General features: G+C 43.2%; 1 protein-coding gene across 1 annotated transcript; it reads right to left on the bottom strand.

Moving 5' to 3' along the window:
* On the bottom strand, positions 1-23,693 carry GABRD (gamma-aminobutyric acid type A receptor subunit delta). Its single transcript, XM_077837240.1, has 9 exons — positions 23,626-23,693; positions 12,308-12,420; positions 10,094-10,161; positions 8,764-8,984; positions 6,979-7,061; positions 3,651-3,788; positions 2,528-2,683; positions 1,736-1,947; positions 1-300 (listed from the first exon to the last, which is right to left on the bottom strand). The coding sequence occupies exons 1-9, from the start codon at positions 23,691-23,693 to the stop codon at positions 1-3; spliced, it is 1,359 nt and encodes a 452-aa protein (XP_077693366.1).
* Positions 23,694-24,141: the final 448 nt, after the last annotated feature.

Here is a 24,141-nt window from a genome sequence, read left to right as displayed (position 1 = left end):
TTACATTGTATAAGCAACCCAGTAGATAACATTGACTGCTGCAAAGGCTGCTGGGAACACTGCCCTGGCATAAATATCAATGGTGTCAGCATCAATGGGCTTGAAGAGGGACTTTAAGCCACTCTTTTTCTCCAGTTTAGTTTCTTGCTGCTTCTTCGTCTCTCCAGTTTCGACTTCTACAGAGCCATATGATCCGGGTAGGGTTTTGGGAGCTCGGTGCTGCCGGTTGGAAATGGCCAGTTCCTGGTTCACGCCAGCAATGGAAAGGGAAAACAAAACAATGGCGTTCTTCACATTGATCTGCAAATGAAAGAGAAGAACCTCTTATGACAATCTGCATGGGAAGAGAATCAGAATACTTAATCAGAGCTAGCCAGGTGGCCTAATGGTCTGCCTTGCCCAAGATCCAAATGTGATGGACAGTACTTTGTTCCAATGCTTGCAGTGGCTGAGGAAGCTGTGAATGGCTCTGTTCTGCCATGCAGGAGACTCAGGAGTAAATTCTGTTGATAATTTTACATGCCCTAGGCTATTGCAGGGGCTTGAGGCACTGCAGAGGCACCATGCTCAGCCCTGGGCTGGTTCACAAGTAGTATTGATCCACTCCAAAGAGACTGTCACCCAGCTGAAAGAATAACTGATTGGCCTGAAACATAGGGTGGGTCCTGTAAGGCTGTGGATGTTCTTGGGTAGGTTTTAGTAAAGAGCGCAGATCAATCATATCTGCTAGCAGCTTAGCAAGATTAATTAATAACAATAAAAATAATAAATATTAATAATCATAATAAAAATCAAGTCCAGGGATTCACATGCCTACAGATTTGTGGGGGGAAATTTGCAAACTGTGGATTGTCAAAAGCATTTTTCCCTAATCAATTCATTCTGTTTCATCAGCCACTTAAAGGACATGAAGGGAACAACTGAGCTATCTAGAATTAAGAGGTCCAGGAAGGAATTTCACATAAGCAATTGCTTTGTTCTTGCAACCTGTTGTATAGGTCTGCTTTGGAACATAAATTGTATTCATGCTGAGCAAAATAGGATCTATCTGGAATCCATTGCACACAATGGAGAATTTAATCTCCATGGGACAACACTGAAGACAATGGGCCTGGTTCTCAGGGTTGCTGAAGCCCTTTTATGGTTCTCTTGCCAGGCAAAGGGCCCATAAGTAAACAGCTACCTGAGAATACCCTCGGGGTGTGGGGCCTCCCTGGCTGGTGTAGAACTGGCATAAGGGCTCTACACTGGCCCTGCTCCTGGCCTGTGATGGGGGGCATATTGGGGACTATTTGAACAGAGCACACTGAGGTTGCTCGAATCTACACCAAGGGCTGGACATGTCTCCAAAGGTCCTGTACATCTCCAGAATACAAGGAACACAAATGTGGCTTAAAAGCCCCTTTGTATCCCTTTCCTCCCATTCCCCCATCCTGTCCCAAACACAGGAACAGAATGAGAATCAGTCCCAACCGCTTGTGGCATGGAGTTGATTGGTTACCGGCTCTGTATCCTGGTAATTGTTCTGAGCTGGTTTTGACTTGTACTGCCAACAGGCAGCAATCAGCATGGTGGCATTCAGGGGCTAAACACTCACGTGGTGGGGCTATTAACTCAGGGAATGACTATACCAAAGGGCAGCGGAGGGGAGTATTTGCTCTGGCTGAAGACAAGGTTATAATGCAGGGTGGTTGTTTTTCAAAGCCTTCCACGGCACCACCAGCACATAGCTTACCTCTCCACTCTGTCTGCTCGCCTTCATCTTGTCTTTTTGCTTTTTCATGTAGTCTGCATTGAAATGTGCAAATGCATATTCCACCAGAGCGGCAAAGACAAACACATAGCAAATCCAGAAGTAAACATCTAGCGCCTTGATGGCAGAGGCTCGTGGGAGTGAAGAGCGGGCACTGACCATCAAAGTGGTCATAGTAAGAACTGTCGTTATACCTAGGGAATAGCATGAGAAGCTTGGCTTAGAGTTCTGTAACACATTCCAATGGTAACAAACAATAACTTCTACCCAGAGAGGAGCTGGCTGAGATTTTCAAAGCTATCTAGGGGATGTGGGCACCCACTTCTGAACTGGGCACCCAATGCCCAAGGCAACTCTGAAAATCTCAATGTGGCTTCTTTTACCAGACACAGATAGACAGATCCATTAGAACAACCCCTGGAGAGTACTTTCTATTCTTAGCACCTGCATCTGCTCCTCTTACTCATGACTTCAGTGGGAGTAAGGGCTGCAGGGCTGTCTCTTTATTACTAGTGTCTGTTGTTCTTAGGGATACAATATAACAGCATCAAACCTTTATTTTCCATCCTTTATTAGCGCATTCTGCCCTGACAGAAGCATCCACCAGTGACAGACACCAAAGCATGAATAAAACTCACTGAAGGACTTATTGCTTTGCCAGTGCAGACACAGCATTCATAAATGTACTTCTGTTCCAATAATGGCACACTGGAGATGAACATATGGCCTTCACATGTCCTCCATTTCAAGATCCCAATGCCACAATCTTTTTACCTAGTGACACCCTAGCAGGCACAGCTGACTGGCTGATCCAGAAGGAAACCCATGACATGGCCACCAGTAAGATGGAAGGCATGTAAGACTGAATGATGTAAACACCTCGATTCCGCCGCAGGTGGAAGTGGAGACTGAGCCTGGGAAACTGACCCGCTGGTGGAAAGAGTGGGCAAAGGACAAATATAAAGTTGTGTGTTAGAAGGTTGGCTTTACAATCACGCAGTTAATAAAATAATATACAAGAGTAATGATATGGATTTGCACTTTTACATCATCTTTCATTCAAAGGTCACAAAGGGCTTTGCATTAATTAAGCCTCATAAAATCCCTATAAGGCACCATAGTTAGTGTCAGCATTGTTAGTCCTAAGAATAGGTCAAGTGACTTGCCCGGGTTGTACAGTGAGTCAGTAGCAGATCAAAACATAGATTTCAGGAGTCCTGATTCCAAATCCCTTGCTCTAATGATGACACTGTTTCAAAATGTGATCTGCCTTAAGATTTTTATAATCTGTTGTGGAAAGTCCTCCAGATACTAAATTTAGATTTTTTTAAAAGATCATGTTAATTTAAAACAAACAGGGAAAGAGCTTGATGGATAAGGGGGCAGTATAAATGAGCATTTAACTACAGTACATGTAAGAGGACAAAAATCAGTAGGGAAGAAATGACTTCAAGCTTTTACAAACATTGCAATAGGCATGCTAGTATGTATGTGTACCACTACCCTCTAGTCTAGTGGATGGAATCAGAACTGCTCAACTGGATATCATAAGCACAATATTATTAGGAATAATGGAGATTCTCCTATAGCCAAAATTGCAAATTAGAGCAGGAGGATCTGAGTTCTAGCTCTGCTGTTGCTGTGAAGTGCTGACTGGCAGCCATGTGTAGCATTATGGCAAACACAAAGCCCAGGACAGGTATGGATTTGTCACAATAGACTGCAATGGCTACCCAAGGAACCAGCAAAAATATTCTCTCTCTTTAGATACGGGCTAAATAAAATTGTACTGGAAACCAGATGGACACATTAAACTGGTTACTTAAGAGAGGGGATTGTCTGTTACAGATAGTGGAGGCTGACAGCATGCCTGCAATGAAGACACAGAGTCTGTTACCAGATTTGAAGTTCATCATTTCTCTCGTGAAGCGGTAATTAGTAATTGTGAACTGAGCAAGCTGCAGCTTATCCAGCCCATGGATCTCCTCCTGGTTTTCTGACCATTGGTACACAATATCCTCTGAAGAGTAGCCATCTGCCAAAAGAAGCTGAATAAATGCAAAGGTTTGGGGGGAAATAAAGATTGATGGGCTCAAAGTGAAACTCAGACGACTCTGCCATGCTGCTCGTCTTCAATCCCACAACAAACATGTTGCGTTTCAATCTGGATAACTCAATGTCCTGTCAACAGTGAGGTTGCCAGTGACCTAGCCGGAACAGTGTTCCCTCCAGGCTAGCTTACACTGTTCAGAGCTTTAGAAGAACTTTGAAGTGGAGAACACAACTTAAAAATAAGCTTTTAAATAAACCTAAGAGCAACAGAAAATGGTCATAATGGTTTTTATTTACATTCCAATTGAAACAGTTGGAAAATAAACTAATAAAAGAATATTTCCTTTGCACTGTTTGCAATCCAATCAGTAGCATTATGCTAAAGCATGAGAACCTGACCACATATTAAAGCTGAATGGAATACTGTAGTATGTTTTCATTATCCAAACTGACAGAACTGCAAAACAGCAATCAAGCAGCAGGATTAGTGAAAAGTAAATTAGACTGTTAATTATTTGAATCATCTAAGGTGTTCACTCATAGCACAGGTAAAAACAGTGTGTGTTTTTACATCTATATGGGTAGATTCGGTGCCGCTTCCAATATTTTTGTGCCAGTCAAGCAAAGCGGATGGAGCAAAGACTTGTCACAACCCCAACACTGGGGATTATCCCAATGTCATGGGCAGGCATACAGTCAGTGAATCTGGCCCCTGGGTCACCCTTTCTGAAGACTCTGGTGCAGGGGACATATTAGAGGTAAAGACAAGCAAGCAGGGAGAGTGACGCACTGCAGCTATCCCCAGCTGTCAGGTGATCCATGGAGGCTACTCTAACTTGTACCTTTGGGGCCAAGGTGAGGCAGGGAATCAGAGAGTTACACTCAGCCACCTGGCATCCCATCACCCCCCTGCTGTGCCCAGCAGAAGTTAGGCACAGCAGAGAATCTGTTCCCTAATGTGTAATCTGCTGTCAGCATCCTCTTACTAGTGAGAAATGGCTGTCTAGATAGAAATAGAGCAAAGTATCTTGTAACTGCACTAAAAATGGACCACACCAATGCTGCAGGAAGATGGGAATACACAGTCACCTTGGTTTGGGTTAGCAGTTGCCTAGAGGAAACCCTGCATGTGGAAACAACAGGGGGAAAGTTTCCTCTGATTTTGCTTTAATATGTTTGTTTAAAGAGGCTTTATTTCTACTTATGTTTATTGCACTGAAATAAAAATCCTCAAATTAAATTAAAAAAAAAAAAACCCTGCCAAACTTGCCAGGAGAGTGAATTGATTGCTAGTTCATTGTCTGCTGCCTCTGCATTTGCTGATTACATAAGTAAAACTGCAGATTGCTATTTTTGACAGGATGAAATGTATTGTGGTTAATTGCCTAGAAAACAGAGTCAATGCTATAAAAGAAAGAGAGCGACCGATGCTCTCCCCAGTGTGGTTGCCCTGGCTTAGGTACTCCGCTAGTCCTAAATCTCTGGAAACATCAGGATTCTACTCTCCCACTGATGTAGCTACAAATGGCCAAATTCGCTGGTGTCATTGAGTGGTGCCTGCTTAAGTCAATAGTGAATTTATCCCCAAAGCATTAATGCTCATGGGAATTACACACTGATTAGGAGGAGAATGGCACCTGAGTAGAATATAGACACAATTTATACAGGTTTCCCACGTAAGCACTAAATAGAATGTCACTAGTCTATGGCCCAGATTGTGACTGACTCCTGTGTAGGGGTGAGGTGTTGCCAAGGAAAGACAGAGACCTTTATGGGGGCTCGTCACAATAGCAGTCCCCACACACATGGAATTCTGCCCCTCTTGATTTCTCTTAGAGAAAATAAAACCCACTCCGAAGTTTGCCCTGGGGTTCAGTCCCTCTGTACTCTCTGCTTTGTCTCTCAGGGCCTGATCCAAAGCCCACTGAAGTTAATGGAAAGACTCCCACAGTTTTCAGTGGGCTTTGGATCAGCCCTAAGCTCCCAATTCTCCATCTCCAATGGGAATGGAGGGTGCTCAGCACCTTGCTGGATTCGGTTCTATAATTCTGGTCTGCAGCTAGGGTTGCCAACTTTCTACTTGCATAAAATGAATACCCTTGCCCCGCCCCTCCCCCTCCTCTCCTCCAAGGCCCCACCCACCTTTCACTCCATCTCCCCTCCCTCTGTCGCTTGCTTTTCCCACCCTCACTCACTCATTTTCACCGGGCTGGCTCAGAGGGTTGGGGTGCGGGACAGAGTATGGACTCCAGCTGGGGGTGTGGGGTCTGGGGTGTGGCCAGAAATGAGGAGTTCAGGGTGCAGGAGGGGGCTCCAGGCTGAAGCAGTGGGTTGGGATGTGGGAAGGGGTGAGGGCTTGGACTGGGGATGTGGGCTCTGGGGTGGGGCTGGGGATGAGGGGTTTGGAGTGCAGGAGGATGCTCCGGGCTGGAACCGAGGAGTTTCGAGGGTGGGAGGGAAATCAGGGCTGGGGCAAGGGATTGGGGCATGGGGGGGTGAGGTCTCTGGCTGAGGGTGCAGGTGGGTGCTCCAGGCTGTGATTGAGGGGTTCAGAGGGCGGGAGGGGGATCAGGGCTGGGGCAGAGGGTTGGGGCATGGGAGGGTGTCAGGGGTGCAGCGTCCAGCGGTGCTTACCTCAAGCAGCTCCTGGAAGCAGCAGCACGTCCCCACTCCAGCTCCTATGCGGAGGTGTGGCCAGGTGGTTCTGCATGCTGCCCCATCCTCGGGCGCCGCCCCCACAGCTCCTATTGGCTTGCGGCGGGGGCAGCATGCCGAGCCCCCTCACTGCCCCTATGCATAGGAGATGGAGGAGATGCATAGAAAATGGCTCCGATGCTTCCAGGAGCTGCGCGGAGCCACGGCAGGCAGCTGCACCACCAACCGGACTTTTAGCTGACCAGAGCCACCAGGGTCCCTTTTCAACCAGGTGTTCCAGTCAAAAGCCAGACCCTAACTATGGCAATTTTGAACTAGTGCTGTAGGGCTCTATAACCTGATGTCCAAACTTGGAATCAAGGGAATTGGGGTTGGGCCTTATATTTACTAAATCGAAAACAGCCCTTGTATTTGATTGATTTAAGTTGACCCACAGAAACAAAGCTAAGGATTATCTATGTAGGCTTTCAACAGAACATAGGTTATAGGCACTGCTGTGCTCAGACTTTCGTACTCACAGCTCTCCAAATCTAGCATGCACTCTTGTTCATCCATGGGATACTTGGTAAGGTCCATGTCACAGGCCACGGTTGAGGTAATCCTGCCCCATGCAAGGAAAATCAAAGTACCAGTTAGTTATATTCAGAGCGGGCTGTAGGCTTTCATAGCTTGGCATGTAATTATTCCCATAATCCAAAGACTGGGTAGGAAACCCTTAACCTACCTCTATTATTAAAATGCCACTCACCCACATCAACAGATGGGGAAGTTGATGGGGCTGGCAGTGAAAGGGGGAGAGTCCCAGCAGCAAGGGAGGGAGACACTCACCAAGGGAGAATAGGTAGCTCCTTCTCCCAGGGGTCTCTGGCACCCATTGGCCAGCTGATTGGCCAGCATTTGCCAGATCCCAGGATTTAACCTGCTGCAGGGGCCGTGTGGAGCCTCTTTTGGCTCCATTCCAGCAGCCCACCCTCCCCACCTGAGTTAGGAATGGGAACCTGGCTTGACAGACACTGCAGGTCTAGCAAATTGGCTCCTTAGGAATTTTTTCTCCCATGTGCCAGTTGGTGGAGAACCAGAGAGGGAGTTTCACTGCAAGCCACAGTGGTTTGAGTTGGAATACGCATGGCACCTGAGGTAGTGGGGTGAAGTTGTTTGTCGCAACTTACAGCTGGTTTCCAGTGTGGTTAAGAGAATAAAATGAACGGTTCCCAGAGGCAAATGACCTGGAATTTTGGTGATGGGCCTTGGGCTCATGTGATAGGGTTAGACCATGTGACCTTCACAGGCCAAGGTCCCCACACTGCTGCACCCTCTGTCCTGCTTACAGCAGGATGTAGGGTGCTGAGACTCAGAGAAAGCCGAGTCCTAGAGGGCAGGCTGAGGAGAGCCTACCCCACGTTATGAGTTACATGGTAAGGAACCCTGTTTCCCAACACTGGAACAAATTAAATGCCTGGTACAGGAGAGTGTGGGTGATGGGCAGATAGTGCCTCTTCCCTGTGTTAAAGTTTAATAAAAGTTGTGGCCTGCTGCTTACTTCCATGCATGTTTCTGTCCTTATTTTGCAGCCATACCCACATTACAAACCAGTAATATTTTCAAAGCCCTTTAAGCTATTATCCTAACCAGTCCTCACAGCACCCCCCTGAGGTAGAGGAAACAGGTATTGAATGGTTAAATGACTTGCTCAAGACCAGATACTGCTAAATAAATAAATAAGCACTAATATAGAGTTTTGTGAGCTAAATCCATTCCGGTGTCAATGAAGTTACTCCAGGGATGAATTTGACCCTACAGCTCCAAAGCATTGTGCACACATTAACTTTTTCTCAGAATACCCCTCTGAGGAGGGGAAATGTTACTATTGCCATCGCACAGATGGGGAAGTTTAAAGCGGAGAGATTCTAGATCACTCCACCAAGGTCACACAGGGAATCAGTGGCAGAGTCAACAACAGAACCCAGGAACTCCTTGCTCTGTTCACACTGCCTCTTGGGCTGGTGGCTGTAGAACAACCCCAATTATAGCAAGATCATGCTCTGTTAATGATGTACTTGTGATTAACAATTACATGATGGGAAACTTGTTACTGTTTCCACAGGTGCCTTTCCCGTGTAGACCCAGCAGAGAGATGAGGGGTCTTCAACAGAAATCCATCATGCTCACGTTTTTAAAAAATGTTTTAAATGAATGGTTGTTTTCCAAAATAATCCAGGGAAAGGGGGTGATTATTTTTTAGAGTCTATTCAAAAAGCTAACACATGAGAGAAATCTCTCTCTCTCTCTCTCTCTCTCTTTACCTGATGCTATATAAAATGACTCCATCAGGCTGTAGCCTGATAAGTTTGTTTTCCACAGTCACATCATGGAACCAGGCAGACTTGGCATTTACTATGAATGTATCTGGTAACCAGAGCTTGTCCACAAACCGACTGTCCAAGCCCAGAGTTTCGTTGGTGTGGTTGTAAGACAGCCGGTCGTCTCTCCAGCTCTGATGCAAAAATACTGTCATGGTGTATTCCTAGCACAAGAAGAACCAACAGTTAACAAACCATGTGAAACAAACACAATGATGATATCTTGGGGCCTGGTCAAATTTCATTGTATTAGTCTGGAACATCTAATAGCTGCTTCCTGTGCGCTGGAATATTTTTGTACTCAGAATAAAACTGCCTGGACATTTTAATGTCTCTTGTCTGTTTCTACCAATGGATAACCACAAGATACCCAAGCATGTGTTTAACTGCTCTGATTCTATGGCCTTGTCAGGTACACTGTGTAGTAAGAGCTGCATGTCCGTCTGAGACTGATGGGAAGAATCAGGTTAATATCCCTCCTAAGCATCTTTCCTAAGTAGGACCAGTGGTTGTTTTGTAGGGTTTTTGTATGTTTTTTTTCAGTCCAGTTAAAAAAATAAAAGCCCCAGGTGAATGCAATAGAGAGAGGGGGTCAATGATAAGTCACAGCTATAGCTTTAAGAATAAATCTTTCAGGATTAATAGGCTACAAAAATGCAGTTGATCTTTGCAGTTCTTAGATATGTAGTAAAGTGACATGTTCTAGAATCTAGCCTGTTGGTTTGTTCAGGGTATGGGCATGGCTGAGATGGTTAAGGGAACATCCCACAGCTCAGTGGCTTTGCAGAGGGGCAAAAAAGAGGCTGAACTCCGCAGGCCTCTTTCCAGAAGTGTACAGGAGGAAGTGGAATTGGAGTAGAAATTGGATTTAATTCTTAAAAATAGTTTCCCTAACAATAAGGGCAACATACTTCAGACCCCAACCCTGCCCTCCCTACTAAGCCAGTTTAAATGGGACATACATAGCCAGATCCCTAGCTGGTACAAATCTGTGTAGCTCCAGTGAAGATATGCAATGCCAATGTACAGCCACTGAGGATCTGGCCTATGGGCTAGCATGCAGCTGTAAGTCTGCTCTTTACAGGATTTTCCTGAATCAATTTTTCACTTGAAAAATGTAGGACTTTTTTTTCTGTCTTTGCCAATTCATTTGAGCTAGTGATAGTTCTATGTAGAATAATTATATATGCCTAATCAGTTTTCTATACTTCCCACCACCACAGTATAAGCATTCCCAGCTTTCCAGTCTTAACAAGTTTCAATGGCAACTTACCATGTTAACTTCTGAGATGTGATCAATGCTAGTAACTTCAATCGCTAGGGCAACATTAACAGGAGGGCCTGAGAAAGAGACACGTTAAATTGGGGAGGATATGGTGTGAATATATATGCACTAGCTTTGTCAATCTTTTCATATGGAGTCAGTTCACAGAAGTGAGTCCCTAAATATCTTTTCCCCTACTCACAGTTTCCAGAAATAAAATCTGTCTTAGAACAATGGGTTTCCAACCTCTTATTGTGATGCCAAGTTTCCATAGAAACCCTCCCATCTAGCCATAAAGAAAGGGAGGCTGGTCATGATCTCTGACAGTTGGTGGCAACCCCTTGAAATCATGACACTTACTTTGAGGATCCAAGTACAGAAGTGATCACCACTTGATATGGACCACAAAATTACTTTCCAAAAGTCAGTTCCGATACCATGGTGACAGGAGTGGTGTAAGAACTCAGGAAAAAATAGGAACTGCTTGTATTGCTTAAAGCCTTCAGCTTTAAGGATCAGTGGAAGTAATTGCTTTGACATTTTCAAAGATAAGAAAACTTCACCCCTTTAGAAAGTAGCTGCTTCAGGTGAAAAATAACATTATGGCTTACGAGAGTGCCAATTAAAACTGATTACAAGCTGACTGACTTGCCAGGGTATCCAGATTCCTAGGAGAATTTCCTCTGCCCTGGCAAGATGGAAGTTTTGCTTCTATTCATGTGCATGCTTTGCTACGTTCATTGTTCTGTGGATTGGGATAGAGTGATCATTTTCAAAGAACACTAGAAAAGGGGATTGCCAAATGCTATCTAAACACCCTGTGTATGTTGTATTGTTGCTTCAACTCTATGAAGATCCAGGTCCACATACATATGCAGGCCACGTGGGCATCAGCTGAACTGCACACATTCTAAAAAGGGAAAACAAAATGCCCCTTGAGCTACAGGACAGTCTATAATAGTTGCCAGTAGTTTAAAGTCTTATAGTTTCTTTGCAGGCCAGCCACAACCTTGTCAAATTGGCCAAGATTTTCAGACTCGTGATCTTGGAGGTCTCCATTTTGAGGGGCCCAACCTGAAACACCTTAAAGGGGCCTGATTTTCACACACTGCTGAGCCCCCACCTCCTGAAAATCAAGCCCCTTTAAGACATCCCAAAATCACTAGTTGCTTTTGAAAATCTGGGCAACTGATTTTACTTCCTTATAAAGCATTTCAGTAACACTGGGCCCGAAAGCACAGAGTTATTTTCCTTTTATGTAGTGGATTGTTGAAGGTCGATGTCTGCAGACTCACTGGATTGCCCTAAATTCAGAGCACTGCTATGTTTTATATTGTAACCAGGGAGCCTGACATCTTGATATCTTTTTTGCCCCAACACATGGACCCATTTGCTCTTTCACATGAGAAAAAAGGAGCGTGTTTAGGGCCTGATCCAGCACTCATTGGAGACAATGAAAAGACTCCCATTGACGAATGGAGAGGAATTAGGTCCTTTGACTTCAACTTGAAAGGACCTGAATAACATCCACTGAAATTTGCAATGATCTGGGACTAGGTGTGGCTCCAAACTTTGTGGGTTAGGCCTCTCTCATTTTTAATAACATGCGTGAAACTGGACAGAATCACTGTGCAAGGACTCAGGAGAACATTTTTGCCTTTAGCCTTCAATGCATTCACATCCATTGAGTTTTGCTTTAAGCTTCCAGTTCAGACAAATGCAAAATCTCAAAGCAAAACTCAGGGGAAACCATCAAGTTTCCCTTGCTTTTGCTTTGGACCCAAGTGAAACGGCACAGTGTTCATGGTTTTGACACAATCCTGTAGACTGGCCCAGGTGTACCTGAAAGGTTTGGAAATCTCTTGATGAACCTGCTCTGAGTTTTGTTTTTATACCAAAGCCTCAAAACAAGAGGGTTGTTCATAGTGTGGGGGAGGAGCGTGATCATTGAGAAACTCTGGCACAGTAAACTCAAATATGAACTCAAAATTGAAAAGATAACTGGTTTGATGCAGCTTTTAATTGGGCTAGATTGTGGGACTTTTTGCAAAGGCTGACATAAAAAAAATAAATTCTTACTGTTATTATCACTATGTCTAAGAGCAAGACATTCACAAACACTTGATTATATCCACCAAAAGGGAGACATTCACATCCATTTCAGCCATTAGATTATACAAGGAATATATTAGAAATCAGAAGAGACATAAATCAGACTCTTACCTCCAATTCCAGGCCTGAAATTCCGTGCATATCCTTTCATTAAATCATCCAGATTAGGTAACCAGGATATTTCTATGTTGGAGCCTGTGTAATCTCCAATGTCATTCATGGCGCTGGATAAAAAACAAACAAAACCACAAGTGTCCAAGCAGGCTTTTAAAACCTCACCATGTGTAGACAAAATAAAATGTGGCAGAAAAAGATAGAAGACTTATGTGTCCATTACTAGAGCTCTGATAAAATGTCAGCTACTCAGCATGATTGGTAACTGATTGGAGCAGTTCTGAGAGTTGATAGGACTGTTTCATTTATTTGTGGGGGAGGGACAAATGATGTTTAGACTAGAAAATAGTATAGACAAGGCTACAGCCTACCTAGGGACATGAGGTCAAGAACAAACATCTTTTAGTTTATTTTTTCTCCTAAATACATAAAACCAAAGTTTAAAATGACTTGATTTATTTTCCTTGTTATGAAAAAAATAATTGAGAAAGTTAGTCACTGGAACCAAACTAGGATCTTGTTTTTAATTCATCTTTCTTTTTTCCTCCAATATGAAAAAGAAATGGGATACAATTCTGTTATTAACAAATCATGTGGAACCTGCTTATGGAGAGATGTGGCGATAGAGAGATTTGGTTTATGAAGAAAGACCATAAATCCTGAATTGCTTCACTGCATCTTGATATACAAGGTGTAATTCCAGTTGTAGTGAAGATGTTGTGTGACAAACATAACTTTGCCATAAGCCGGCTTCACTGTGTATTCAACTGACAGCATAATAAAGCAACATGCTCGTTTAGCAGGAATCTTTAAGTGCTCAAATGAAACCAAATATACTATAATTATCAAATAAATAACAGAGATTATGTGGAAAAAGTAAGAGCACAGGAGTACCAACATACTCAAAGGCCTTAGCTTATTGATGGCCTAGGCACCATCTATCCACCACTGCTGAGCACCATCTAGCTCTTCTTGCTGGGTCAGGAAATTGGGACCTTTGGGTTAACAACACAATGTGTTGCACAATTTTAAAAGTGTTAAACTGTGTCTATCCTAGGTGCTTCAAGTCACGTTTGCTAACTCCAGTTACCTAATCCAATTTTTAAAAGGTCTTTGTTTCCCAAAGCCAACCAGACCCCAGTACTAACAAACCTCAGGCTAGAAAGTATCAATCAAAATTCAAAAATTTTACAATCATTAAAAAAGCAGCTGGCCACAACCACTGATCTATCCATCTCTCATATAATGCCCATCACTTTGGTCTCTGCAGTCCCCCTCTCACAGATTCTGTAGGGCTTTCTGCTTCATAAACCAAACCGCTGCTTAAGTGAGCTCAGGAACTACTTCTGCCCCACTTCTTGTGGCCAAGGTACTATACACCAAAGAACAACTTGCAGAGATCATAGAGAAGCCCTGTGAGTTGAATGAACCTGAGACATATCAGTCATAACATGTGACACCATCAGGGGGCCAATTTTGCCTTCATGAATTTTTACTCTTCGGGGGGGTGGGAGGGGCAAGGAATCTATTCCCTACTGGTGAGATGACAAGAGTTAAACTTCACCTGCAGACACTGGTGACTTAATTTCAGGCCTCTCCCTCACAGATCCAGGTCCACCTGGATGTGAAAGAGAATGGAGTTTCTGAGTGGCTCAGTGCGAGATGTAACAGGCAGGATAAAAGATTAGGAGTCCCAAAAAGAGCAAAGGACGTGGAACATTCCAAAGGCCCTCTTCCCCTTAACTCTGCCCAGAGAGGTGGTGATAATAGGAGAGTCATTCTGTGTCAAGGAAAGAAAATAAGCGAGCATATGGTAAGGGCTCACTTGCTAAGCCTCATGGAAGGGAAGAGGTGGAGAAGTCCCAGAAAACTACAAAGTACTTCATCTAGTGCACATAGGAATTGCTTCATCTGCCACTGAAATGAAACTACCTCGATAGTTGAGCATAGCAACTAACACCTCAAAGCAACACTACACAACAGTTTAAGTCAGGTGGTGAAGAACTTATCCAGTTGTAACATCAGGGGAGTTTAGGGAAGAAGAATGTAATTCAGCTGGAATAGAGCCAGGAGACTAGTTTTATCACCCCTGCTCTTGTGAAAAGCACAATAGGCCCATGCAAACACAAAAAGAAATGCAAACTCATGTGACCTGAAATGGCCATCGTTTGCAAAGCTCTGATCAAAAGGGTAAACAAATTGAGAAAAGCAAAGAGGCAGCAAAAAGCAAAGTCCTGAAAGGACTATTCCAAAAACACTCTTTGAATGGAAGTTTCAGATTTCTCCAGATAAACAGAATCAGCATTTGATCTCTAGAACTCCATTTTCTGTACCAGTCGCTGGGAGTTCCCAGGTCATCTTAAAGTTAATAGGAGTTGCCTGTAAAACTACACACGCACTCAGCTGACAGCATAATCCTTCGAGCTTCTCCTACTGCTATCAGAAAATTAGTATGAAAACCTGCCTGTTGAAATGGGAAGTGTTTGTTGGACTATCAACTAGCAAAGAGATCCTATCTACCAGGGTGTGTGGGTAACTCTCAAGTCTCCCAAAAACACAGGTAACTGGATGCAAGCACCACATCAGAGCTGTCGGAGCATTGGTGCAGCTGCTTCCACTCAGCTCTGCAATAAGCATGGAGTTTAAAAAAAATATCGCTGATAGCAGAAGAGAAACCTTTTAAAATATTGATGAAAGGCTGCAGATTAATATACCATAAACAGCTCTTGCCTTGGGACTTATATAACTTTCTTAGAACGTTTGTGTGACATGGACCCACATAGGCACAAGGGTTTTTTTCTCCAAGATGTGTCACTTATGGGTGTATTCAGATCAGTACTTATACTTACTGCAAGAAACAGCCACCAGAACAATGTTTCCTCTCACCATGGGATGAATGATGACGTTCTTGCCGCATGTGAATGGAGTTAATAACGTAAGGAAGCTTTGGGATAACAGCGTGTGACTGTAAGCTCTGAGTAACGGAGACATTGCCGTCCTGAGTTAATAGCGCTGTCAAGGCGTAAAGTGACCTTGAAGACGCATGGGGACAGTTATTGCCCAACAGTGAAATTTCATTAGCTCATCATTTCATTACCTCATAAGGTTAGGGATGCTTGTTTAAATGCATTTATAATATTCTCTTGACACACAGACTCACCTAGATAGCTAGCTACAGCACCTATCCAAGTATCTCACAGGACTCGCTGGCCCAGATCCTCAGCTGGGGTAAATTGCCATAGCCTGACTTCAATGGAGGCTATGATGATTTATTCTAACTATATTTTTTCTATTTGCTGGGTCTTGTCACCTGCGCAGCCAGCTCACTTATCTCTATCTAGTATCTTTGATATTTCTTAGGTGCCTATCACCTTGGTGTTGAAGTGCCAATATTTACTTAAGTGAAGTTACCCTTTCACTCTGTTACTTACCTGCCAAGACCCAAATTCAAGGTTCTGCATTTCTCCTGCTGCAGCTGAGAACGAACATTGCAGCTCAGTGATATTTTTATTTATTTTCTTTTGCATTCCCTGACCTGCTTTGAGTATCACTGATGCTATCAGTTAGTACACGGGACATATGACAGCCAGAAGTATGTTCTTGGCAGATTAGCAAAGAAAGGAATAGTTTTCAGATATTTTGTTTCTAAACGTTTCATTTTTGGTGGGGTTTTTTGGTAATTTGTAAGGCTTAGCCTGAGACATAGACATGAGATCCAGGCCATTAAAGATCCCATGCACTTTTTTAGGGATAGATTTGTCAACCTGTCTTGTGTTTTTAAACAAATGACAGGGTTAGCTTTAGAGGTGGCTGCACTCTGGTGCAGGGTGAAGAGATTCCTGCATGCATCCCTTGCTTATCTCATGTGCTTATCTTTGGGGCCTGATCTATAAGGAAGTCAGAATCTGCCCTTCAGGTTTTTGGGTGTACAATGCTTTGCGATCATTAGCTGCAAGATGTTATAAAAATCCGAAGTCCTGTGTCTACTCTTGCGTAATGAATCTGAAACATTTAAGAAAACAAATTTTGCAGCTCCATTTTCACACCAAAATGTGTTACGTGGCTGCCTAGAGAACTTAGCCCCAGATGACTGACTCATCATCAGTCATTTGCTATTACAGAAATAAAGTCATTGTAAAAGAACTGTCAGGAGCATCATCTCTTTTGACAAATAAAATCACCTCATTTTCCCTTGACATTTATTTTCCATAAAAGCCTCAGCATTTACAGCATGCCACAGAGTGGGAGGGCATTATCCTGTGTCAATGTTCTATGGTAGTGGCGTTAACAAGAATAAGAGAGCTAAAAGGACAATCTCAGGTTAAAAATGATGGGCCACATATGCCATGCATTTTAAGCAGATTGCAATCCATGGGGAATTTTACTTAAAAATCCTCAGCACAATATACTACAAAATTAAAAAGGAATCTTGGTCCTATTATTAATAAAGCCTGAGGTTACGAAAACTGTCTATTCATATTAGATTTTTCTATGAAAAACCTTAATTTTGGTCCTAATCTACATGGTGGTAATTTCTATAATCATACTGTCCAAACGACACTAGATTTTTCATTCGGAGGGTGTGGAAGATAAAGAATCGAGGAAAAGAATATAGGAGTTACGAATAATGCAGCAGAGTCTTTGTGCTTGAGTGAATAGGGCTGTAGGCCAAGAGCTAAATTCAGCCATGGTGTAAGTAGGCACAATTTCCACTCCTGTCAACAGGGATTATACTCATTCACTCCAGGGCTAAATTTGGCCCCAAATCTTCTAGTCCTCAGAAGTCCCCATAATAGCTATTCCCCACCAACATCCAAGTAGGGTATTTATTGTACATAGACTCATAGAAATGTAGGACTAGGAGGATAAATCATCCAGTCCAGACCGCTGTCCTGGACTTATAACTTTTGTTTGTTTTAACCTAATCTAATGAAAAATACTAGGGACTCTTTACTATTTGACTGGATGGAAAACATAGTGAAATTCACATCTGGAGTGACATTCATGCAAGTTCAGAGAACCCACATAAACTCTCCACACCACATTACAGCCTGCCACGAGAGTGGGGAGGGAAAGGGGGTGATAGAGATGGCCTGCCAGCAGCGTGGTGTGTGGGATACCTCCATAGCCCCACCCCTGTGGCCTTCCCTACACCAGGCCCAGTTTCCTGAGGCTGTGTGCAAGAGCAGAAAAGTCCATTCACCCATGATGACCCATGGGGATTATCTGAGGCCTGAGATGTTATTCATGAATTTTACCCGGAAACATGAGGACTGGCATGGAAATGCAAGCTGGAGAGGATTTGCATTTTATAATCCAAGTAATAAAGATGGGAAGAAAGGAAACCACCTTCAGCTGATTCAGCAACTTCACTTCTTGACCTAAGCTTTTGTACAGTGTGCTTTGGGATGAAAAGCACCATATAAAAGTAAGCTATTAATTCCTAAAACTCTAGCGGCTCACACCAGCATGCAATGAAAAAGAATAGCTTATCTTTACCCTGCACCAAGTCAGAGTGGGTGCCATGCTAACAGGAGGGCAACATGCTCCTGGATCATTTCTCTGGAAAGTTTTCTGCAAGCTGCAGTTCAGGAGAGGGTTTTTTAACCCTCGTCTGCACTCTTTCAGGGCAGTGACTTGCATTAATACAAATATGGAGTTTCGCCCTTGCTTGGACACTAAGTGAAAGAAATGTGCTCTAAATGAAATTACTATCAAATGTGTGCACAAGTGGTTGAAAAAATGTACTCATAATATTATCTTTCAAAACAGGAAAAGGTCTCTAGGAGGGTTTTGTGGGGGTTTGTCCTGGGTCCAGTACAATTCAACACTATCATGAATGACTTGGATAGTAATGTGGAGACAGCATGCTTATAAAATTTGTGGATGACGCCAAGCTGGAAAGGGTTGCTAGCACTTTGCGGGACAGGACTAGAATTCAACATGACTTTCACAAATTGAGAACTGGTCTGAAATCAATAAGATGAAATTCAATAAAAATAAGTGCAAAGTACTCTCCATCCTTAGAGGTTTCTGAGGCCCGGCTTGACAAAGTCCTGGTTGGGATGATTTATTTGGGGTTGGTCCTGCTTTGAGCAGGGAGTTGGACTAGATGACCTCCTGTTGTCTCTTCCAACCCTAAAGGTCTATGATTCTAAGAAAGTTGAGGACAAACTAGAAAAAGCCCAGAGGAGAGCAACAAAAATGATAAAAGGTTTAGAAAACCTGACCTATGAGGAAGAATTTAAAAAAAACTGGGCATATTTTAGTTCTGAGAAAAGGAGGAGGAGGGGGAACCTGATAGTCTTCAAATATGTTAAGGGCTGTCATAAAGAGGATGGTGATCAATTGTTTTCCATGTCCACTGAAGGTAGGACAAGAAATAATGGGCTTAATGTGCAGCAGGGGAGATTTAGGTTAGACATTAGGGAAAATTTTCTAACTGTAAGGGCAGGTAAGGGTTTCCAAAGGAAGTTGTGGAATCCCTATCATCGGAGAGTTTTAAGAACAGGTTAGCTAAACACTTGTCAGGGAATCTAGGTTTACCTGGTCCTGCATTAGTGCAGTGGGCTGGACTAGATGACCTCTTGCAGTCCCTTCTAGCCCTACATTTCTGTGATGCTTTGATCAATGCAATTGGCTCACCATGGAAAAGAGCCTCATTTTTCTTTCTTTCTTGAAAAAAAAAAAGTCTAGTTTTCCTGTCTGGTAGGGAAAGACAATTTAGCCCCCTTAAAGCAGAGAGGAAGCTGATGTTTATGGTTATTATACAACTTAGGAAAATTATAAAGCCCCTCAAATAAATATTACCAAGAAATGCAGCTCTCCTAAGGATATAAACACAGCCAACAGTGGGGATGTGGGTAACATATACACCTAATTCAGATGATGGGTCTCTCCAACCAGCTGCAGAATAAATGCATTTTCACTAATGCAACATGGTTTATCAGCTGGGATTTTGCCCACTTCTTACTATCTCCTGGAACACTCCTTGAACATATTGAGTCAAAATTCCCTCATATCAGTGAGCAAAAGACTCGGTAAATATTTCACTTAAGCCATGTGGGAATGAATGCACTGTTCAGTGGTTGCTGAACAAGAATATAGAGAGATAGGAATCTCAGCTACTGTCTCCAGCACAAAAAAGCCCAAGGACCTTCTGCAAGTCAATGGCCATCAGCAGAGCTGACTTTAGATCAAACTTGTAGATAGGTCATGGTAACCTGCGCTAGTGGCCATGTACTCTCATTTTAAAAGTGCAGCAGGGAAAATGTCTTGCTCCCTGTATCTCTCCTATTTCTCCTTTAAGTCGCCCAACCAGCCTACATTCTACACGGTCTGTGGGCAACTGAGCACCTGCAAATGGATATTTTCATCTGAAAGATGGAAGCATCAGTCTGTTAAATAGCTGACTGTGTGTGGTCCAGAGCACTGGTATGGAGGTAAAGTTGTTTCATTTCAGTATAATTTTCTCTGCCATTTTTTCCTGGAAAAAGGTCTTTAAATATCAGGCAAGGTCAGGGAATGATCTAGCCTGTAGCAAGCTCCAGGATTATCCAGAGCAGTATGTGTATCCTTTCCATCTGCCATCCGTGACTCTACGTGAAGCTAAAATGTTCCATATTTTGAAACGAAACTGAAAAAGCATTAGGCTTAATTCATGGCAACCTTATGAACATCAAAGTCTTTATTTCCATTTCTCCGTGAGTTTTAAGCTGCATGAAGTAGTCTACTCTTTGCACATATTTCACATTTGCAAGCCTCTCTTCTCATCTCTGGGAGGAAAAGGTTGAGAGATGTACAAGCCAGTAGGATAGTTAATTATATACAAATAGAATTATTTTTAAAACAAGATTATGTGTCTATTTTTAATTAGAGAGTTAAAAGCTGTTTCGTTGGAGAGTTATAGAGTCAGGGGCCTTTTAAACCTTTGAGCACGACAGCCGCGTGACTCCTATTAATAGTAATAGGAGTAAATACTGCACATGAAACTCTTCCACTGCAAGAGAAGACATCTCACTACATTTTCTTTTAATGCATCTCAACTATTATTTATTTGTATTAAGAGAGCGTCTGCAATGCGCCAAGCTCTGCACATAGAAAGCTGCAAATGAATACTAATACTACTAATAAGCACAGTGGGCTAACCTCAACCCTGGTATAAGTTGATGCAACTCCACTGACTTTGAGGCTGAATTTGGTTCACTGATTTCTGTCAAACAGCACACGTAATGGAGACCTCAAATTATACCAGTCTTGAGCATCTAATTTGAGATGGGCAATGTTCAGAAAGTGCCAAGCGTGAGCAGATTGTGGGTGTTTCTTAAAAAAAAAAAAGATAGTTCTGGTATTTAACTTTAAAGCTGGTCCTTGGGAAGTCTTAACTAATACTGTGGTGTTTAGAATCTTCCAAACAGCACTTTCTTTTTAATAACCTCTTGCTCTGCAATCTATGGAATCTGTGGCCAGAGAAATGTATTCTTTGACACCCCTGCAGTCATTATAATCAAGGCATCACATTTAAAATCAAAATTAGATCAATAAAGAGGAAATGTAGCCACTGACAAAATTTTACATTTTAATCTCAGTGTACGAAACTACTAGTAAAATATATCCTGGCTAAAGCAAACCTGTGCATCTCTGGCACAGAGGGTAGAAGGAGAAAAGTATACTCTTCTTGAGGCCCTTACAAGATGAGCTATTGCAGTGGCCAAGGGACGTGCATCAGTCCAAGAGATTAGAACAGGACCCTGAGGTGACAATTCAGCAACACTGGTTAGCGCACACAGACGTTATGCGCATTTGCACAGGACTTCAGCCTGAGGATTGTGCAGCCTTAGTCACACATTTCTCAATAAAGCTCAGTTAGATTGTGGGGTTTGGATGGGCTTAATGCTAAATATGCATTTTTTAAAATGCTTTGCATTGATTTTTAAACCAGAAAAGAAGTTAGAATGTCATTGTGTTATTAAAATAAGAAAAAGGAATTGCATCACCTGTAAAGAGTCTGGTATGTCTAAGTTTGCTGCTTGCAGATGCTATAGCACTAAGAACTGTCTTCAGCACTTAGAACCTGACCCAGAGCCCCTTGAGGTTTATGGAAGGTTATCTATCCATTGATTTTAGTGGACTTTGGATCAGGTCCTACGTGAACTCAATGGAAACCAATTTCTGCTTGGTTGTAAATAATGATTCAATAACCCAAGGGAGACTTTAGACTACACACATTAAACTTTATTTTGGTTAACAGTCAACGGTGAAATTCTTCTCCTTGTCCAGTGTTAAAAACCAAGTGGAAAACAGTTTGCAATTTCTGACGCTGGGCTCCAAAGTTTCACCAACCATGTTAACTTTCATTGATTTCATGGTTCTCACCCAAAAACTCAGGAATGCAGATTTTCATTAGAAAAAACTTTGGGCCCAATCCTGCCAACATTTACACATCAGTAATTTTACTCATTTGTGTAGCTCCATTTAATTTAACATGAGTAAAATTATTTGTAGGCTGGTTTTCAGGATTATTATTTATTATTTGTATTATTGTATGGCTAGGGTGCGATACACCAGGTATCCATTAACCCTTTTTTCTTTTCAAATACAGCTCACCACTGCATCTGCAATGAGAACCCTGTTCTAGGTGAGCTTTCAGATGACTACACTTAACTAAACAGGGTAGCTTCCTTTGAACTCAGAGTCTTTTGCTATTGGCAATTATAGATAAGATAAACCGCTAACATCATTTGAACACAGAACATTAAATCTCAAAAGCTAGCAGTTGTATTTTTCTAGCTGTCCCCTTCCTCTGCCATGAAGTATATGTATTTCTAACAACAATTCATCACTATTGTGTCATTGTAGGAAGAAAGCCAAGTAACTAGGCAATTAATCCAGTAATAAAATAATTTATGTAACAAATTATACATTGTACACATCCAGGCTCTTGCTATGCCTTGAAACAGATCCTGAAGTCACAGGCTAGAGAAGAGTAATTGCTTATTTAAAAGAATAATACTTTGCACTTGTACAGCACCTTTCAGCCAAAAATCTCAATGTTATCTTAAGTGTATAGGTGGGGAAACTGTGGTACTGAAATTATGGGCCAAATTCTGACACCCTTATTCACCTAGCGAGTAGCATCTTACTCCTTGAGTGACCCTCTTAAGTCACAGGAGCACCTGAGAAGGGAGGTATTCATGTAAATGTATCAGCATCTGGCCTTTGGTAGCTTGCTCAAGGTCATGCTGTCAATCAGTGGCAAAGTCCTACATGAGACTCAGTTGCCTGACTCCTGTTCTAACCACTGGACCATCCTGCTTCTCAATAAAATAATAAAACCTCAGCAAATAATCCCAAACACCACAGTAACCATGTTCCTCTGTGCACAATCCCCACTTGGCCTTTATTCCCATCGTCTTGAAGCCCCCAAATACAAATAGGCATAGCCACCGTTTTTGAGGAGCAGGGGAATCCCCTCCATCCCTCCCAGGGCTCCCTGCCTGGAAAAGCTTGGGCATTGCTTCTAGATGCCCTGAACTAGATCTCTCTCTTTTAAAGATTTCCTCCCCTTCTGCGTTCATTGCATAACCATGGCAAGCTTTCTCCACTTTCAGCCTCCAGATTCGTGGAGAGTATATAAAGAACATTGCAAATTGGATCCAAGCTGGTTGCCTAGCTAACACCTTTGGAGTGAACATAACTATCAATTGCACAGATTTAGCCCTACACTTGTTTTTAAAAATGGGTTTGATTTGTTTTTCAAACTTCTCTCTGCGCACTTTCCCAGCCCTCTGCTGCTCTCCCAGGTCCACACTCTGGTTGGAGCCCCAGGCCGTGGAGTGAACCCCCTTAGCTAAAGTTTTGGGCACAGCTACATGCGTCTCTGCAGTCTGGTTTTTTTGTTACGTCTGGGGAGGCTCTTTGTCACCAGCCAACGATCTCCAGTGAGCTGCCGAGTTTTATGGCCAAGCTGCAGGGACTGCTGCTTTTTAAACGGGGACGGGACTATCCCGGGCCTGTGAAATGCCATTAACTTTAGAGATTGCCTCCAATTTAGATCAAAGTGCCCTAGAGATAAGGCTTCCCCAGATATCCTGTTAACGGGCTTCCCACTTGATTAACCCGGGACGCTGCTGCTCAGCTGGTGGAACAGTGATAAAAGTAGGGCACCTTGTGACGAACTCTCCAATCGAGACCCACTTTCCCTGCCAGGCAAAAATCCGCAGCCCACGAACTCAGGGCGTCCCGGGGGATAGTGACACACAAGTAAAGGGGGATAATGACACACAAGTAAAGACCCTGGAGCCCCCCCCCCTTACCTGATACACCTGTGCTGCTGGGTGCACAGCAGAACCAAGGACGGCAAAATCCAGGTGAGAAATTCCATTTTAGTCCCAGGCCTTAGACAGTGGCAAGCAAAGCCCTGGCTCTCCTGCTGTCCTGGAAGCGCCGAGGAGGCTGCTGTAGTGTTACCATCCCTGCTGCGTTAAGTTGAGGCTCAGTTTGAAGCCGTGTTGTTGCTCCCCAGCAGCAACCCCCACAATCGCTCCCGCGCCCGAGAGACAAGCAGGCAGGGCGAGATGGGGAGCAGGGTCAGCCCTCCCAGACTCCTGGGCTGCCCCCCGGTCGCTGCCTCATACCACGGACAGGCGAAGCGGCATGCCAGCTTGACAGCTGCCCCTCTGGGCCGTCCCCACTCGCGGCTGCTTTTCAGAGGCTTCTTCCCAGCAGAGCTTCCTCCGTGCAAAGCTGGTTGCCGAAAATAACCCCTGAAATTACAGATTTGATCATAGCAAGCGCAGGAGGGAGCGAGCTAGGATCGGGTGAGCATTTGT

Source organism: Eretmochelys imbricata, chromosome 18 (assembly GCF_965152235.1).
Source record: "Eretmochelys imbricata isolate rEreImb1 chromosome 18, rEreImb1.hap1, whole genome shotgun sequence".
Classification (NCBI taxonomy): domain Eukaryota; kingdom Metazoa; phylum Chordata; order Testudines; family Cheloniidae; genus Eretmochelys; species Eretmochelys imbricata.
The sequence above is the reverse complement of the archived record's forward strand: the minus strand, read 5'-3'. Positions and strand labels throughout refer to the sequence as shown.